This window comes from Manduca sexta, chromosome 11, assembly GCF_014839805.1.
Source record: "Manduca sexta isolate Smith_Timp_Sample1 chromosome 11, JHU_Msex_v1.0, whole genome shotgun sequence".
Taxonomy (NCBI): Eukaryota; Metazoa; Arthropoda; class Insecta; order Lepidoptera; family Sphingidae; genus Manduca; species Manduca sexta.
This window is the reverse complement of record NC_051125.1, coordinates 7,639,505-7,659,755: the sequence shown is the minus strand read 5'-3', so window position 1 is coordinate 7,659,755 and position 20,251 is coordinate 7,639,505. Positions and strand designations below refer to the sequence as shown.

General features: G+C 32.5%; 2 protein-coding genes across 3 annotated transcripts; both read right to left on the bottom strand.

Annotated features, from left to right (window-relative positions):
• Positions 1-144: 144 nt before the first annotated feature.
• Positions 145-12,166, bottom strand: LOC115452338 (ATP-binding cassette sub-family B member 10, mitochondrial). 2 transcript variants are annotated; one of them, XM_030180839.2, is made up of 10 exons: positions 11,712-12,166; positions 11,070-11,276; positions 9,334-9,536; positions 8,766-8,900; positions 7,598-7,744; positions 6,289-6,520; positions 3,212-3,489; positions 2,405-2,497; positions 1,575-1,730; positions 145-1,286 (listed from the first exon to the last, which is right to left on the bottom strand). In XM_030180839.2, exons 1-10 carry the CDS (start codon positions 12,070-12,072, stop codon positions 990-992), a joined length of 2,109 nt encoding a protein of 702 aa, XP_030036699.2. In that variant the 5' UTR covers positions 12,073-12,166; the 3' UTR covers positions 145-989. The 2 variants fall into 2 exon arrangements, with proteins under 2 accessions (XP_030036699.2, XP_037293392.1); XM_037437495.1 differs by having other exon boundaries at positions 1,575-1,727.
• An 817-nt stretch (positions 12,167-12,983) lies between these two features.
• On the bottom strand, positions 12,984-20,172 carry LOC115452340 (Golgi resident protein GCP60). The gene is made up of 10 exons (XM_030180840.2): positions 19,932-20,172; positions 19,527-19,740; positions 18,467-18,535; positions 17,607-17,711; positions 17,168-17,455; positions 16,904-16,977; positions 16,592-16,780; positions 16,205-16,315; positions 15,795-15,916; positions 12,984-14,925 (listed from the first exon to the last, which is right to left on the bottom strand). Exons 1-10 carry the CDS (start codon positions 20,149-20,151, stop codon positions 14,809-14,811), a joined length of 1,509 nt encoding a protein of 502 aa, XP_030036700.2. The 5' UTR covers positions 20,152-20,172; the 3' UTR covers positions 12,984-14,808.
• Positions 20,173-20,251: the final 79 nt, after the last annotated feature.

Sequence of the window (20,251 nt, the reverse complement as noted above, 5' to 3'; positions counted from 1 at the left end):
TACGTGACGCGATATCGTTATCTTTACATATTCACGATTCATCAACTTACTGCGATGATCATTATTAAAAACTTGTTATAAATTAAAAAAATATATACAAATAAGCAATACTGGGTAAAATTTACAAATAAATAAAAACAGATATTAAATAATAACAACCATTTTATTTGTGTCAAAACATCACATTACCCGTTGTAACTTTACAATTTAAAACATTCTAGGTACATTCATAAACATTCAACATTTGAACACATAATAAATAGGAAATATAAGCACATTTTGTTCCGTAACCATGGCATGTTAACATCAACCTAAATCACCTTTACATATCACAAAATTCCAGAATAGCTCAAAATACTTTTATATACATAATACGTGGCTATTTATAATAATTGTGATAAAATCTGAATGTTTTAATAACACAATGTATCTAATTACTAAGATAGTACATTTCAACGAATGTAGATTTGTCTAAGCGGTCTAATGGTTTTATTTTACGCGATTTATATCAAATAGCGGGCAAAATTCATAATACCCACCACTCTTGGTACAATGATTAGTCATTATTGCAATACCCCACCAAATAATAACCAATTATGTCAAGTATTTTATTGGTTATTTATTTAAAGCGAATATCAATGTAAGCCATAATACTTATTCAAATAAAACTATGCTGGTTTTATGCATATAACTCCAACATGACAGTATTGCATTTATTTTGTTGATTGTTATCGGAATCTATAATTATTACGCAAAGAAAATTTTCGTGTAGACATTGATTGAACTTAATTTCCTTAAAGTGTAAGCCGCGTTTAAAAATGGCAGTGTTGCAAATTATAAAATAATTAAGATACAATTTAAATTCTTAATTCTTGTAATTCCCATCAGCCACTCTTTATAATCTAATAAAGAAAAGTAATTTAAAAAAATATATGATCTGATATTATTTTTCCAAATATTTTAGGGCAACACTAATATTTTGTTCATTGCTATGTGTTTTGCATGTCTCTATTTTCCCTTGATTTGGAAGCGAATGTCTGATGTGTGATTAGTTCTTGGAAGAAACCACCCTTTTTCGCTATAAGCTCAGCATAAGTGCCTCTTTCTACGATAACTCCTTTTTCTAAGACGGCAACTTCATCCGCCGACTGAATAGTGCTGAGCCTGTGGGCTATTGTAAGTACCGTTCGGTCTCTGCTGATTTCCTTCAGAGCTTTATCAACTAAATATTCAGAATACGTATCTAGTGCAGAGGTAGCTTCGTCTAGTATGAGGATTTTTGGATTCTGAAACACGAAATAATATAAGTTATCGTCTGTCATTGTCAACATTAAAAAAACGGTGACCTAAATATATTCTAAAATCTGAAAAAGAGCATTAAAGACCGTTTTTTTATAAATATACATAAACAGATGTTCTCCTAAAAATTTTATAAACCATAAGGATTTATTCTGAATAACCAGAGCAAAATAGCTTTGATATATTTCTTCTGGATATAACCAGTTATTAAAAGAGTTAGCAGGAAGGAGAATCTCAGGGAGCCTCGGTCACTTGACATTCCCTAATAATCTGACCTTAACAATAGCCCTAGCGATGGCGACGCGTTGCTTCTGTCCGCCGCTGAGCTGTCCGCCGCGGGCGCCGACCTGCCGGTCCCAGCCGTCGGCCGTGGCCACCACCAGCTCGTGCAGATGCGCCGTGCGAGCCGCTGATAACCACGCCGGCTCCTTCTGGATAACAGGAACTCGATTTATTTATGGATATTTAGAGCTAAAATGTTTTTATTACATAGATACGTTGTCCGAGCTCAATACTGGCAAGACGAAAGTAAGGTAACTGCCCGACATTCACTTAGTCAACCTTCAACCACTGTCGCGACTTGTTGGCTTACTAACTTTTTGTATTTTTGTAAATAAAATGCCTTCCTGTGTTTTTAGACGATGTACAAATTATAGTCCAACTGTGAATGAAAAAACGTTTCATTTCATACGCTAGTAATAAGTATACACTATTTAACTTATTTTTTAAACCAATAAATGCATTTTATTCGACTGTCATGGCGACGGGGCGGCCGACACTCGGGCCCATTCGGAACCACTCGGGCTCGCTCGGGCCGTATCGATGCGAGCCGCTAGGGCTGTCACTATAGTAAATACTCCGCTGTTTTTATGTGCTATTTTGTTAGTGTATGACGCGTCTATTTGTAAAATGTCATTGATTTAGAGGTCTCTAATTTTTTTTATATGGTTTTGAATACTACCACCTTGAGCGTGGTTTGAGTAGGCAATGTTGCCAGATATAAAAATATGCATATTTATTTTCGTACACGACTGAGAATATAGATATCTCTAGCCTATATAATCTACTTCATATATGTTGAACAAGTTATTCCGCTATTTCGTACCTTTTTGTCCAGCGATTCGTCGTCGACCTCGTATTCGTCCAAAGCACCGTACAATATATTGTCCTTAATAGATCCACTAAATAATACAGGTTCCTAAAACAAACGATTATTTGAATTAATAATAATAATAATAAGACTTGTAGGCAATATAATATGACGATAGTGCTGTAATATTAAATAAAAAAATGAAGATAGATTTGAATTAACTCTGAAGCTGGCTAATTCCTTGCAAAACATTATTAAAGATAAACTCATTTCGAGTGATAAAGCGCACAGATAAGCGAGTCAAGTAACTATTTAGACTACATCAATTTTTTTTCCAATAATCTCGATACAAAGCACTTTGACTTACGGAACTAACGAAATATTATGACGTAATTTTATCATCAGTCCAAATTCCAATACCCGACCCAAGATAATAACTGACGATTAACTTTATTTTGTGTATACTGGCAATTTAATTCTTGGAATAAACTTCGTATAAGTGAGCTCAGCGGGAGAGGTCTTGACTCAATTCCAGGGCACAACAATCCTTTCTGGTTGTAACCTCTAAAGGTAGTTGATAGCGAGCTAAGAGGTCTGCCGTAAAAATATCATTTCTGCTTTACACGTAGAAATATGTTGCGCCGACCTCAACTTAGAAAATAATATAGATTAAACGTAAGAAGAAAAAGACAACTGAAGCCAAGTAGCATTGGTTCATTCTCAAAAAAAATTATTTTGTAGCATCTTACATTCGAACTAGCCACCTATTCTAACCCATTACAAGGTTTTCATTGGGCTATATAAGAAAAACTCGGTACATACCTGACTCACATAACCGACATGACTTCGCAACCAAAGCGGGTCCAGCTCTTTAATATCCACACCGTCGAGTAATACTCTGCCTTGCTCTGGATCATAGAGCCTCAGTATAAGCGAGGCTATCGTACTCTTGCCGCACCCAGACCTGCCCACTAGCGCCACCGACTTGCCCGGCAGTAAGTGTAAATCTAAGCCTTTTATCAAAGGCGCACCAGAGTATGAGAAATGTATATTCTCTAATATTATTTCACCTTTCGGCCTTTCGGTTGGCCTTAGCCCACCTGTAATAGATTAGAAAAAAAAATTTTATTAAAATGATTTCTTTTTAAATACTTACGGTATAAATACACAGGGTCATTTCGACATTGGGTTAATAAATTAAACCACATACTCATCTTTGCGTCTGCTAACATTGTGGCAAAAATTATTCATGTCAGTTTAACTTTTCAGATTTTTCGATCATTTTGTAGTTTAGTATGAATATGATATGTGCGTGAATATATTTCTGGCTGAAAACATGATGCTGCCGCTGCGATGAATTCTCTTAGAGTAGTAGTAGTGCCATTAGGGCACGTAAAACGAATATTACTTTTTATTAATATTTATTTTGTTCGAAATTTACATTATTTTATTTTACATCTAGGTTTAAGTAACATATTGTAAAGTGCTATTTTAAAGAAGATAAGTACGTGGTTTTAGTAACGCATATCAAAATGACCCTGTACCTATATATTCATAACAGCTTGACTAAAGCGGAGCACCTTTTTTAACTAATACATATGTATTCAAATTAATTAACATAAAACGTGTTCCTAAGCTTTTTAACAGATTTTAAAAGGGCGAGGTTACTTTATTCGTATTAATTTTTATCATATTTAAAGCCTATATGATTGGAATTTATTGGATTTAAAACCTTTACGCATACCAAGAGATGAAAAATTAAAAACTGCTGCCAAGTTTTATTTCAGTGTATGACGTCCGAGATTGATACTATGCCCACTTAATTTGTTATGCAGTACGATAATATTAAATGTCACTTTTAACGCATTATGAATTGAAAATGCCCTATTCCAAACAGCATATTAGGTTTAGTTTGAAAATTATGATATACTTTATCGACACCCGAATTAATTAGAATTCAACGCACCATCAACACTATCGCAAAAAGATTATATAAATTATTATAACATGTTAATACGATCCTACAAACACAGCGTAGGAATAAGTTTTCTAGTCCAAAGTCCCAACGGTTTGCTGGTAAAGTGCGGTCCATCAGAGCATAGGAAAGACGCTGAGGGTTTGAGTGGTCGCCACGTGTTCGTAAGCTTCATTGTCGACATAATATTAGGGCCTTTGCAAACAAAAATATGGTTGATTTAAAAATATTTTTTGTCGCTCATTCCTGCATGCGTCCACACACCTAACAGTTCAGAAGCGCAGATGGATTTTGATGACGGCCCTGGCTGGACTAGTTTTTAGAAACTGTTCGTAATTTCCATAAATAAAAATACCTGATTGCAGACAATTTAAAGACTGGTCTGCGGAATTTTAGGCCTGATGTTTGCTACCTCTGAAATCTTTAATAACTATTGGCACCGATGAAGATATCGATGCTGGGAGCCTTCAAAAACTTTAAGTCCAGCCGGTTTTTTTTATAAATATAAACATAGATGTTTTCTTAAAAAGTGGCACTGAAAATGGTTAGTTTATACCATAACAATTTATTCTGAATACCATATCTATGCCGATTGCCTATGCCTACTTGGCCGCTAATAATAAAAATACTGTTTGTCCACATCCACTACCAAAAGGTTAAAGTTGAGCACTCGATAAGTATGCGAATTTAAATTATTCATTTATTTATAAAGTAATAACTGGTTAATTAAACCACACAAATATAAAGTAGAAATTCCAGTTTGAACATTGAAGTTTATTAGTATGACGCATATTTGTATCAGTTAATAAGAAGCTAAAATAGACGGAACCAGTTTTTACCACATTTTTTCTTCTTGCGAACTTTTGAACAGTGCCGGCTATTGAGTGCGGTCACCCGGGGTGCTAGAACCACAAAGGATGACGAGGGAGGTGTGAACCATCCATCAACCATCCAACTATAGACATAGGCTGGAATTACTTCATCGATGTTATATTATTGCCCACAAACAAAAAGGTACAATCGGGTCCAAAATAGTGCGCCAGAAAAGGGCGCCAAAATTAATTTCGCCTAGGGTGGATGAATAGGTATGGCTGGCCTTGCATATGATGACTTATAAATATGTATTAAAGAAGGTATATGTAAAGGCAATCAATAATATTCAAACACCTAGCAATAGTCAGTATTAATATGTATATAATATTGCCTTCGACCGCTATCACCTATGATAAAGAAGTATTGTACACCTGTTCAATGAAGTTGCGGCGCCGCAAATTACAAACGTGTGCCAGAATTTTTTAGACATAAAAAGTTGATAGATTGGCGCTCTGTTAACATACGTCACTCTTTTATTTGGTATGCAACATATGCTATTTTGCTAAGTGTTTATTTATAATTACTTATCTAACACGTTATTGAAAAAAAATCTAAATTATCTACGCCATGAGAACAAAACTGAGCTGTGTTGGTACGTCTTGATACTGTACTTAAAAGAAAACATTGGATAGAGACGAGGGTGTGTTTTAACGAGAAAAAAAATTCTTGTCATAAAATACACGCGCAGGGCCGGCCCGCTCATTAACCTCTAAGCATTGACGGCAAAGGCTTCTATATGTCCGCGGCGCCCTTAGCGTCTGTAGGATGGAGCGGGGGACGGGGCATGGCCCGGAACGCCAGCTTCTAAGGAAGTTGTCAAAAGCTCCAGGGAAGCGCCATGGACATATACTTGTGACCTAAAAAGAGGTCGCCAGAATAAAGAGGGGCCAAAAAATATTTCGCTCGGGACTCACGAATAGCTATGCCGGCCCTGTACACGCGTGTAATGTATTAAGGAAGATGCTTAATTCATATTGATTATATTGATTGATATTTATCATAATAACCAATACAAACTCAATTTAATACTAATCCACTTAGTACTACTTACCAGCAACAGGTATTTGAGGCTCCCGATCAATGATGTCCCATAACCTCGTGGCTGCGCCCATGCCTTTGTTCAGTTCAGTGTAGAAACTGCTCAGGCCGCCTATGCTTATGCCGACGTATGCCGCGTACAAGAGAAACGACGTAAGGTTGCCCACGCTTAGCTGTTCTGTAGCAACCATACTGCCTCCATAATACAGCACGAGAATTATTATCGTGTTCCCCGAGAGCCCAGTCTGCAAATATTACGCTATATAATAATAAAACCTGTACTATATTGTTAACAAATATCAACCTAAATCTATTTATATATTTTAACTATTACCATTGTAGTTGATTAAGTTTAAAGTGGCCAATAAAGGATTAATTAATGCCTTTAGATTGAAAGTATTTCAAAAGTACAAAAAATATAAGGTGTTAGCATGTGTTTCTTTCTGTATACTGTTATCACATAAAAGAAATAGAAATGATAATGAGTTATATATATTAAGCTTGATACTTGGTAATAAAATGGTCCTGTAATTAAAAAAAAGGGAGAAATCTCAATCATCGAACTTATTTATGAGTAGTAAGAACGGAAATATTAGAAAACAATTATCTTCAGTTATACGCCAACAAAATCATATACCGTGCCAAGATTAACACAATCTTAAACATATTTTATTTATGAGAAATAAAAATAAATTTGTGAATGATAGCCAATATTTTTTATACAAGTAATCCATAAAAAAATATCACGTTTTTACATTAGTTATTTATAATTCCTGTTTGTATTTTGTTAAGGAAATCAGTTACGTATCAGTTCGCAAAATAACTGAATTAATTTGAATATCATTATGCAAATATACGAACTTTACATACATAAAATAAATATTATTAAAACCGTACAAATGGGGAAGTTATATTAATGTGTATTATTACGTCAAAAAATATAAAGACTGGGCCCTTATTCTGTATGATAGTGTAAGCGCGTAACGCGGCCGTGTCATGTTATCTTCGAGAAATGTGTGTGGAATGGTATTCTGTGAGCCAAATTTCTATAGTCCTAAACATGACGCGTTGTGTTACGTGCTTGTTACACACTGTCAAAATAACGTGCGGTATAGAGAATAAGGCCCCTGACCTAATGAAAGAGATTACACAATTTTATAATAATGAGAGCATAGGTAATGTTATGAAGGCAATGATTGCCCAAGCCGATTATATCACGAAAGTAATTGCTCTTACAGTTACTGCATTGAAATAGATTAAGTATACATTAAAATTACAAATAAGCCTAGCCTACATTGGTTCACAAATCTATATTGTCTTACCAAACCGTAGAAGCTGCCGACTGCCAACGATTCTTTGTAGGCCAATTTTAAAACATTTTCGATTCTCTGCCCGTATGACTCGCATTCATTTTGCTCTTTGCTAAAGGCTTTCACTGTCTTTATATTGGAAATTTTCTCTTCAGCCAACTGAAATATAATGAACATAGTACATTTTGTATAACTGCGTACCAAATGTTATTAAAAATAAGATAAAGCTGAGATATCTATAGGTAACATTTACAAACAACATTACAAAGACAATATCCCCTGCAAAATAAATCTTCAAATTTTTCGGAATATGAAAAGGACTTAAATTTCTATAAAGTTTGTTATACCACAAAAAAAAATTACATACTAGTTCCTTCTTAATAGAATAATTGATTAAAACAAAAAAACATATTTCTGAAAAATATTTCACTAACAATATAATATTTACGCAGGTGTACATGTAAGTAATAAATTAATTATTCGACTAAATTTTTAGTCGTATCAAGGTTGACAAATAAATGTAGACTTAATAACATACAGTAGAGCCACATTAACTATTGCATGTTCCATGTAAATCACTTTTATGATTTTTTCTGTCTATATATATATATATAATAATGAATCCCCATTCCCTATTTCCCTTGGTCACGCCATCACGTGTGAACGGCTGGACCGATTTCATTATTATTATTATAATTATTTTGTTGTGTTTGTTATTGTCAACAGAAGGATCTTATGAAAGAAAAAAATCAAAAAATAGCGCTGAAAATTAGAAAATTTAAGAATTGTTTGAAATAGCTGTCAGCGATTGACAGAATACGCGCTGCAAATGCAGTTAAGACGGGACAACGTCTGTCGGGTCAACTATTACTTATAAAATAATTAAAAAACTTATTAAGCCGCAAACTTCTACCATCAATCATGGAGCGTACATATAAAGTCACGACTTTATCCTAGTAGTTTTAGGTAGAAGTGATAATGTGGTAGGGGACACATAGTTCAAATTTCAATCTTGAGAAACCCAGGTGTTTACCAATCGAAAATCTCTAACAAATTTATGTACCTACTACATGATCGGCCACAAATATGGATAAAAAAGGAGAAAAAGGCAAGAAATTAAGATCCCCTACTCGAATGTCGGATCTAAAAACGAACTCTTCACCAAAAGTTATTTTCTCACCTCACTTGTCTCGGCGAGCGAGTCCTGAAGTTGCCTTGTGATACCTCTAACAAAACGTCCGTATATGACAGCGAGTACTGATACTGGAGGTACCACGCACAAGCCGATAAGCGCCAGCGATGGTGACATATAGAACTTTAAAAAAAAAGTTTTATTTAGGAGGACTAAGAAAGCAATTGATTAATTACGTAACATACTTAAGCTTTTTTTTCCAAACATTCTTTACATTTAATTCACACATTACCGTAATTAAATGTACCTACTCTTATATATTTTAGGAAAAGTTAAAAAGATTTTCCGCCATGACTATGTCCCATTATGTAACAAATTTTGGCTACTCTATCAAAACATACTATGTTATTTAGGTAGGCATGGTATAAGATAATATAGGCAAAGCCTAATCCTAATCTGGCCTATGAAACATATGATAACAAAAATCAAATATCTTTCTATAAAGATAATATTGTGCAATATCTCGATTAAAATAATTTTGATACAATATGCCACTACAGATAAACATTATCGCGATTGTTATCAATATTGTGTGCAAATGTGAAATTATATTTACCATCATCCCAGTGCCGGCTCCCACCATGAACAGGGATCGAAGTCCATCGCTTACATTTTGACTAAGGTTACGGCCGACCAGCTGTGTGTCGGCCGACAGTCTATTTACTAACTCTCCTGTCGACGTTTTGCCGAACCATGCGGCTTCTTGTCGCATTATAGCTCCATACACCTGCTTTCGAAGGGCCTGTGTCATCCTCTGACCTAGAAATTTTTGAAAATTGCCATACTTTTTCATTGTACTATAATCGATGTAGTGCAACTAACATTGCAACTAATAGCCATTGGAATTTCCAGAAATTGTTTCTAATCAAAACAAAATGTTGGTTAATTATTGTAGATTGTTTATAAAATAATAATTTAAAACACTTCCTTGTTAACAAAAAATATTGTTAGTTAATCAACCTTTACAATTCATGTTAATCATAATGCAAATTTGTTGTTCGCAAACAACAAATCAACATAATTTTTTGCCAATCACAATAAGGCAAATGTTATATTGTGGCTATAATTAAATACGTAAATATTATGTGATAAATTTCGACCTTCTAAGAAACATATGCATAAATAAGTAATTAGTTATTTAAATAAATGTGGAAGCACTAGTTGTTCTTACTACCACTACTACTTCTTTGTGTTCCAGTTTACAGGATATTGGGGCTGATGTAATCTGTTTTAATTATGAGACCTAAAATATAATTCCTTAAGACGGTCAGGCAGGTGTGTATTACTATATATTGTAAAATTCTGGGTTTCACAATTTTAATAGTAAAAATCATAAAGAATTGCTTGGTTAGCTCATTATTCAGATGAGAAAACCTATAATCTTTATTAATCACTTAATGCATAACGGATAGTTTGAATTCATTAATACAACATTCTTAAATTAATGTATAAGAAAACTGGTATATTAAACTAATAATTTACAAAAATTAAATTCTGTGTAAATAAAAGACAGACAATCATCACTACAAATTAATAATGTTGTGCAATAATTGAATCTTTTGTCTAAGCAGTAATCTCTGTAGATAATTCTTCATTAGTCTCAATGATAAAAACTAGTTTGGACTGCCTCGGTGGCGTAGTCTTATTGCACGTCCGGTGCAATAGCGCTCTGAGGTCCTGGGTTCGAATCCCGGGTCGGGCAAAGTGATATTTGGGTTTTTCTGCTCGGTATCAGCCCGGAGTCTGGAATTTGTGCCCAATATGGCGATAGGCTCGCCCCCTATCACATCATGGGACAGAACATACTTGGCGAAAAGTGGGTGCCCTAGTTGCGCCTCTGCATACGCCTCTGCATACTCCTTTGGGGATAAAATGCGTGATGTTATGTATGTATGTATAAAAACTAGTGCAGTAACGTCACTTCCCATTTAGTAACTATTCTTATCTCACTCCAAAGTGGTGTTCGTAAAGGCACCTTTTAAGCATGTGACAATAAAGTTTTGGCTTAGTTTCTGCAATTGATTGCCCGCCTGACATCAAACTATATTGAGAAATTCAGTCCCAAGCAAATGTTGAACACACACATGGCATGACCGAACTTGACCTGTGATTCGAAACCAGTATCTCCTGATACATGTGCCATTATTGTAGGCTGATATTTGATGAAGTAGCATCCTATATATTTTACAAAAAAAATTCAATAGTTTTATAAACAAAATGACTAGAAAGTCAATAGACAATACCATAAACTGTACCATAAACCATAGTTCAATGAAATATCACATCATTCACCTGATATGGACATGAGGTATACCCTGCCGAAATTGCAAAGACCTCCAACTAGAAACACTCCACATAGCATCAGGCACAGTGCATCTAGCTTCTCTCGCGCGGCTCCCAGATCGCTTGTGCTGCTGTATATTATATCTAGAACTTTGCCTAATGAGAATGGCACTGCCATTGTCACGCTGGATGATACTATTAGGAAGCCTATAGCAGCTGAAATCAATAAATTGTATTTCCTTCATTATTAGATATTTGTTATAAATACATTTTGTTTTTTAACTACTATGTAATCATTCTGAGTATATAAAAATAAAATAAATAATGGATAAATTAAATTCTCGTTTAATAATGAAATAACAATGTAATATGTTCAAATTAAATTCTTCAAAAGGGTATATACATTAACAGAATTCACTAATGATTTATGACCATTCATAAAGTAAGTATATTATTAGGGAATCATTATATGTAATTTGTACCATATAATTGCAATAGAAATCACATCAATTACAATAAACAAGGTGCTTTAATTTTATGAATCTAAATTATGATAATAATTTTAAATGTATATTGCTCAATGTTTACTAACCTGTACATAATATACTATGGTAATGGACCAATATTATTTTTTACACTAAATTTACTTACCTGTAAGAGTCCATTTTTCAGGTTCAGCGAGTCCAAACAAGCGCTTTATTTCTGAGGGCTTTAATTTGGCATTGATTTTTTTCGACGTTGCTAACGTTGCTTGGTCTTTTAGCTTCTCTATATGATCGTTCTTTTTCTGCACGTCCACCTGGCTCGTGTAGTACCTCAACCGAAGGTTGTAAATCCCAAATCTATCAGGAAAAGTTCTATTGTAACAATTTCGTAAGACAGCTGCCTTCTGCCCATATAACCTGAATCCACATTGATGACATAAGTTATTTTTCAATGGCACTCTAAATAATATATTTGCTTGTTTACTAGATAATTTGAGTTCAAAATTACAAATTAACCGCTGGAACATTATGTTCAAATTTTAAAAGTTTCTACAGCACAATTATAAAAAAAAACATTGTTGCTTATTTTGCCGGACTGTCACATATGCCAAATGCCAGTTGTCACTGACAACTGTGAAGTGTGAACTGACATTCCAAAGAAAAATTATAATATGACATTCTTTTCCTCAGAACAATGCTTGGCATTGTTCTGAGTTCTATTCCTAACCATGTATTCTGATGATGGAAACTATGGATATGAAATTACATAATTATTTATAGGCACATAATTATAATTTCTGATTGTAATTTTCGGAATAAATTAAATGTTATTGACTATAATTCTTGAGCTCTTACGGACTGCGTCCACCTGCCAAGGCGGGGAGAGTCGTGTTGCATTGCAAAAATGCGCCACATACATTTTGTATGGAAATTTCGATGAGGAATTATCTTTATTTAGTATTTTATTCGACAAATATGAAAATTAAAAAAAAGGCAACATCATTTGAGTTATATTATAATTTTTCATCCAAATTGGCCCAGCAGTTTCCGAGAAAAATACATAAAAATAGTGTAGTGCACTCAAAAAGAAGTAGATCAATGAATATACATTAATATTAACCCGATGTCTTAATCAAAGGATTTCAATAGTGTAAATAAGTTACACGCAGCTTCACAATCTGAAATGTAAATGTAATTTATCGAACAAGGAAATTATGGACCTATTATTCGTATATCAATGAAAAAATCTCTAAGTTTACTTTAATTTTTCTATAAATTAATCTTTACTGGACCTTTCACAGTAGATATGTTCATTAGGCACAAAATCACAAAACAAAATACGTTTTTATCATGTGATAAACTTCTCCACAAACTCACATCGATAATTCCAATGTAAATTTCGATCAACAATAATTTGAGATAGGTCTAAAAAAGGACATTATAATTGTTGCATATTTATTTATTCTTGTATACATGGACATATAAAATTATTTGGGCGTCTCATTACGACTTGATTTCATCGGTTTGTATGTGTACATCGAATATAATATATTGTTAACATAATAATAGTAGTGTTTAAACAGTTTTTTTTAAACAAAACAATAATTTATCCAATACAATAACATTTAGATATGATTTTGTCATGGAAACATAATAAACTTTTAAATAGTTCGATATAATGTATTTATATTCAACACAACACATATTCTAAATATGAATAAGTAATTACTCTAACGACACTATAATATTTCAAATGCTACCAATAATACTAACATGATGTACATGATTAATAACGGCATAATACAATATATACCATATATTGAACTTAACAACATTAAATAAAATTATCAAATCACAAAATAATTGCACCAGGCTAAGATTTTGTCCACACATCTAGATCACGAAGTTACTCAAATAAGGTCGAACAAGAGTAACCAAAGTTCTAAACTTGACATTAGTGATGTAACGAATATTGTTTATTTTTTATATTCGCGAATACCAATATGAACATGCTTTTTATTATAGCGCCTACAAACTAATATTTACGAGTTGCACGGACAAGTTTCTAAATCATACCAAGTTTAGGTAGTTATTAACCAATTATAGAAAGGTATTGATTATATTACATAGACACATTTTGGTTGTACCCCTTCAAGGATTAAAGGCGCCAGTGTATGTGTATTTTCCTTAAAAAACATATTATAAAAAAATTATAGACCAAAAAAATCTTTCTGTATAAAATAACAATATTTTTATAAGCTTCATTCATAAAATATAGCAGATTAAATTTGCTGAACAAGCGCAAAAAGCCTTGACGCAGTGCATAAACCAGTTTAGTTCCAAAGAGTCACGCTCATAATTTCTCCAGTTTTGGCTTGTCGTAACTTTGGTGTATTGTCGCCTTCGAAAACAAATACATTAAACTATATCATAAATTATATTTTTTTTCTAATAACAAATATAATCGCCAAAATATTAGATAAATTTTTGTGGATACGAATATCAAAACTTTACCAATGTTCGCGAATACGAATATTCGTTACTTACATTTTACAATACAATTTAAGTACTACAGTGAACTATTTAAGGCGATACCTCAAGGTCCATTTTCATACATTTTGTTTCGCCTTTAATCTGGGTAACTAAACAAGTATTGGCAAGTAAAGAATTTAAATTCACGTCTAGTTAGTGATTAGTTCTCGCAGTTGAAAGAAAAACATAAAAATAATTAATAATCATGGATATTTCGGCCTTGAGGTATCGCCTTAATTTGTTTTATGGCACAATTTGTGCGAAAATGACTACATAGTACATGTTTCGTAATATAAATATTGTATGTGTTATAAAAACATAATATAATATGGGAATAAAATCACAATAGTTTAGGAAAGATTGAACTTAAAATAATATTTTCAATAAGCAGACAGTGACAATTATTATAGACTACACATTGCGATTACTCATACTCTAAATAGGCGAGAAATTTTAAAACTGCAAATAGAATAGTCGCTCTCATACAACAAAACACATAATTAATGTGACTCGGATTTGTTAAGAACTAAATTATACAATAAGCTCCTATTGCACATTATAGATTGTTGTTACAGTTAAATCCGTGTTTTAGGAAAATACTGGCAGTTAACAATGTGTTATAAATTCATTATTACCATAGATATAATATTACGTATATAAATATTATAATATTATTCCTATGATTAAATATTTATTATAGATGTGTCAGGGTTCCCCTAATTTCCTATAATTCATTGTGTGCAATATACTTTGTAGTATAAAGTTTTGGATCGCCATAAACTGTACGTATTGTCGAATTTCAGTAGATATACGCCTTCGCCTGGATATGTGTGGGTCCCGGCATACACCTGGAATAACAAATATTACATTCACTTTTCCCCTTTTCACTCAAAGGTTCTCGCTTTAATCAGGTTTTAGGGTTCAATTTTGTACTTATGTATGCTGTTGGTGTACCTTATTAAATAAATAAATTTTTAAATTACAAAACACCATATTCCCAATCCCATGCATGACAATATTGATGTTATGTAAATTAATTATTTTTGTTATGTAGAGCTAATTGGATAACATGACAGGATATTTAGTACAGCCTTTTTTGAAAAATATCTCAATTTGTTCCTAAGATGATAATTCTTGTTGTGCATTGTTAAGTACTTGTTAAAAACAATGTAATAAGCAGCATGCGTTTAAATGTATGTATATAGTAATAATAATGTATGTAAAATAATGTATGTATGTATGTATATAGTAATATGTAGTAACATTACGTAATTCGGCAAAACATGAATCGGTAACCATTGCAAAGAACTTTCCCTCCAAGAAAGGGGTTATTGTTGCTAGGTTTGTATTTACTCCCTCATCAAGAACATTCTCCATGATAATATTTTAATAAATTAAATAAAAGTACTCTAATTCGACAATTTTAAAATGCGAACACGAGTTAAAATTATATTTATTTACGGACATTATGACGTAATATCAAGGCAAAATTTGTTTCGCATATTTGTAAGACAGACAAAAAAATACTTTTATGAACTAAAAGTTCAGTAAATATTCAGATTGCTTATTGTCAAAATTATCTTATTGGTGTATTTTTAATTATTTTTTTTACATATAGCAAAATACCATTTTTAATCTTGATATCTCTGTTATTCATAACACGGAATATTTTGTAATAAATTAAACAATAATAACATTTTTAAAAGAAAAATCGTACCTCGGTGTGGCAGTCGCGTCTATAAATTGGCACTACAATACTGAGGAGGGGACGATGGGAACTCAAAGTCCGTCTGTCACTACCAACTTCAGGGTCACCAGAGTTGCTATGGATATTCAGGTCTGTCAACAAAAAAAAATATTAATTAAATATTGATTAACTATATTTAAATGATAATTATACTGTATACTCCAATTAATTATTTTATTATATAAAATATTGTCTATATTCAAAGAGCTGTTGGTTATTTTATAAATTCATGCCTATATATTGCACCATGCCCTTCTTTAGCTAAATTTCGTCAAATATTACTTAATAGACTTTGAATTGGACAAACTATCAACAAATACACAAGGCCCCTCAAATTGCACAGAAATTACAGTAAAAAAATATATATTTTTTGTAAATACCGTCATCACCATATCCGTCTTCATCAGCCTCATCCTCCTCGTCACTCTCTGACACATGCACTGTCACTTCGTTTGTTGGTGATTTACTCCATTCGAAATATATTCCAAATCCTAGAAGAAAATAAAATACCATTTTAGGGAACAGTGCTTTATTACTGTTTTGTTTATAGACCTGTGGGATTTTCGTTTGAATGGAATTAAAAATCATTACAATTTAATGGGGTTACCAGAAGGTCCATAAAAAAATAAAAAATCCAATCTACAAATTTGATCTCGAATTCTGTCTACAAAACGTATTATATTATAACATAAAGCATCTTTTGCTTGATCTTAGCCTTCTAAAAAAACACACACACACAATAATTACAAAGTAATTAGTATATCAACCAATATCATAGTTGTCGGTAGCAAACTCCCAACACAAGCACCGCGCACGCTGGTGCGTCGGTACTCGTATAGTGACCGTTTCTCCGTGCCCGACTGTCAGCCGACCATCGCTGGCTTGGGCAGACTCCTTGAACTGCATTATATCAGCCTGTGTCCACATGCGAGCCTCCTCCACAGCTGGTAGGCCATCTAAAATTAGACAAAATAAGAATTTTAAAATGGGATTTTATATGGAAATTCATTTACCTATGTCAGCTAAGTTAATAATTAATAAAAATATTCATAAGAATGTACAGTAGAGTAAATAAATACCGTCACTCTCTTCTTCTCCCCTTGATTCTTCAGTGTAATCAGCTGGCTCAGTTTTTTCTGATGTCTGCATTGACCTAAAAATACAGACAAAAATCAAATTATTTATGATACATTATGCTGTGTACTACTGTTTATGATAAGACACTGTATCTGTTTAAACATTTGCTAGCAGCATACTTATTTCATTAATATAGTCGCTATATTCTGAATTAAAAATAATATTATATAATATACTATTAGAGTAATTACTAATTATAAACTCACTTATTATCCGTAATAGCAACACATTCAGTCTCATTCAAATTACAATCCTTTTCTATTTCTTCTTTAGTGTCATTTGTTTCATTAACTTTTTCGCATTGATCGTCTTTTATTGTCGAATTGGCTAGTCGTTGGTCGACAGCTAATTGTTGTATATATTGTTGGTAATGCTGGTCTTGTAGCTGCCTTATTAAGATTGCTTGTTGGTCGAAATTGCCAGGATATTGCTGTTGGGCGTATTGTAAGAACTGATCGTATGTCTGTGCATTGAGTGCGTCTTTTATTCGTTGCCTGAAATAATTATGCATTAATTGAAAATGAAAAAAAAATACATTTCATAATACCATTTAACAGGAGAAACACATATCGTGAAAGTAAAAAAAAACTATCTTGCAATATGATGCATAAAAATGTTAAGCACAATATTTGTTACAGCACTCACACTTGCTGCTCTTCTGACAGTTTGTTGCTCTGTTGTTTTTGTTTCTCAAGAGCTATTCTGTTCTGAAGCTCCATGTGTGCGCGTTCTTCCTCGGCTCTCTTTAATCTAAAATACAAAAAATGATAATCTTTATTTGCTTTTTCGTTTTATTATAACATGGAGAAGCTGGATCACAAGAAGTCAATGTAAAGTGACAATTGCTGTTATGTTAGAAGGTATATGAGATTTCCAGACGCCCAAAGCTCTCTTCCTATCGCTAATCCTATTTTTTTTTCCTGTAAAGCATATATATTTTCTGAAATACAAGAAAATTATAAACATATTCTTTTACCCATTTGCCATGTATGCACATAACATTTTTTTTTTCTAAACAGATATAATATTTAAACCAACATTAAGTATTTCTATGTAAATATATTACACAAACACACCTACATTCACATGCATAAATTGTTAATACAATACTACTCACATGCTAATTGTAAGTAACAAGCATTGTTACTAATATGATGCAAGAAATCTATGAAACAAATGATTTGATTCAAATACTGACAAGACTATATTTATTACTGATATTAATCTTTTACAGGTTTATCTATTTCTATAGTTATACAAAAATATTAACGAAGTGACTGTAAATGTAATGTGAAAAAGTACATCAATGTTTACATTTTATTATAATAGTATATATTTTGAATATAATATTCAAAATTCTGATAGTTTTATACCATATGTAAAACACATTTTTTGTCCTTTTAAGATGAAAACACTAATCCACAAGTATTTAATAAAATAGTAATGAAATTCCATTTAAGAAAATAAATTACAAAAATAATTAAATACTGTTGTCATTAACTTACTCTTGTAGTTTTTTATCTTCTAAATCCTTTAGTATAGCTTCTAAATAGGGCTTGAATAATGGACAGAGCCTGTAAAAACATTATCATTTACACAACACTGTCATTAAACATACAACCTATAACTATATGATAACAAATTACAAAATTAAATGTTGCTTTATTAAAAAAAAATCATGTCATATTTTATCAACACAGTAAATACTTCACAATGTTTACCAAATGCTACAAAGATACAACTTTATACTTTTAACTTAAGATTGTATTCACCTTACCACAAACTTTGACCTAGATTGTGACCCAACCTTATTACACATGTATACACCCTATAGTTGCATCAAAACTGGGTCAGCTGCCCTGGAGGTTTGAAAGAAATCTCCAATTACAGCCTACAATCTACTCAATTTACAATTTATGTCTAATACAATTTAATACAGTTATCAACAAGTTTATAGTTCATCCTTTCCCATAATCAATATTTATATGCTAGTAAAGGATGTCACTGTTTTTGTCAGATTAACGGGGAAGAAGGATCTTAACCAAATATTGTTTTTGTTTGCACAACAATTCCTTCAATGTATTATTCCATAGTTATATCTTTAGGTGTTTAATTAGCAGACATCTTTTAATAAAGATTCATGGAGTTCTATTAGTACCTGTTGTTTTAATATGGTTGTATGTATTACTATAAATTATGATTAATAGTTGATGGAAATCGTTGGTAATTTAGATTAGTGCACTTATCACTTAAGTATACAGGAAACTAAAGATAATGTGAAACATCACAGTCAGCTGCATGATATACTATTATATATTTCAACAAGTGCCATAGAATATAAAAAGGACTATACTATTTCTTTAATCTATATTTAAATGGAAACAAAAATTAAATAAACACAAAGTATATGTCTGTTTTAAGTAAAGCCTTCGTTCAAATGAATTAATTACAACAATAAACAAATGGAGTAAAGAAGACTAATGTTTAGTTTTTACTTCTTGGATTATAATACTCATATTATTATAAAATATAATTAATTGAGACTTACAAAATTAAATTATTTACCTGTCCAAGCTGTGCACAAACCCAGCCATTGCTTGTATCTGGGACATCTGCCCCAGTGCCTGCCAAGCTGCCCGCCGGTCCCGACCAATGACGTCCAGCACACCCAATGGTGGTACAGAGTTGGGATCAAATGGCCCATGAGCTGCCTGCTGCGTGTAAGCGACTAGTTTCAATCTATCCTCGTAACTAAGGTGTATAGCTTTGCCTTCCTTATCTGTAAGAATATTGATGCGTGACGAAAGAGGTACTTAGAGAGACAAAAACATGACCATCATTGTGACCCTGTAAAATATATTTAGATTTGTTGCGAACGCTTTTCAGCAAAAATACTACTATAGAAAGCATGAATTGGTAGTATAATATATTTATTTAATGTTAAATAATCAAACGAAATTGAAAACTTGCCTTTGTAAAATGAAAGTCCGTGTTTATACACTTCTTTTAGTTGCATGCCCCATTTGCGGCCTTCACTTTCTACAATACCTTGATCTGTTTCCAAGCGAATCTTTTCTGGATTTACTTTAAAATTATTTTCAGTTTTATTAGCCATTTTTATAGATTCAGCTTCTGCGAAAATTGATATTTTTCCGGATATTTGACAGGCAATTGACAGTCGACAGATCATCAATGATCACAGATAAAAGTATATAGTGGTTTCGCTAGCGTTTAGAATACAATGGAGAGACCGTAGTATTGCATATTGAAACGTAATGCCGTCTCTTTTA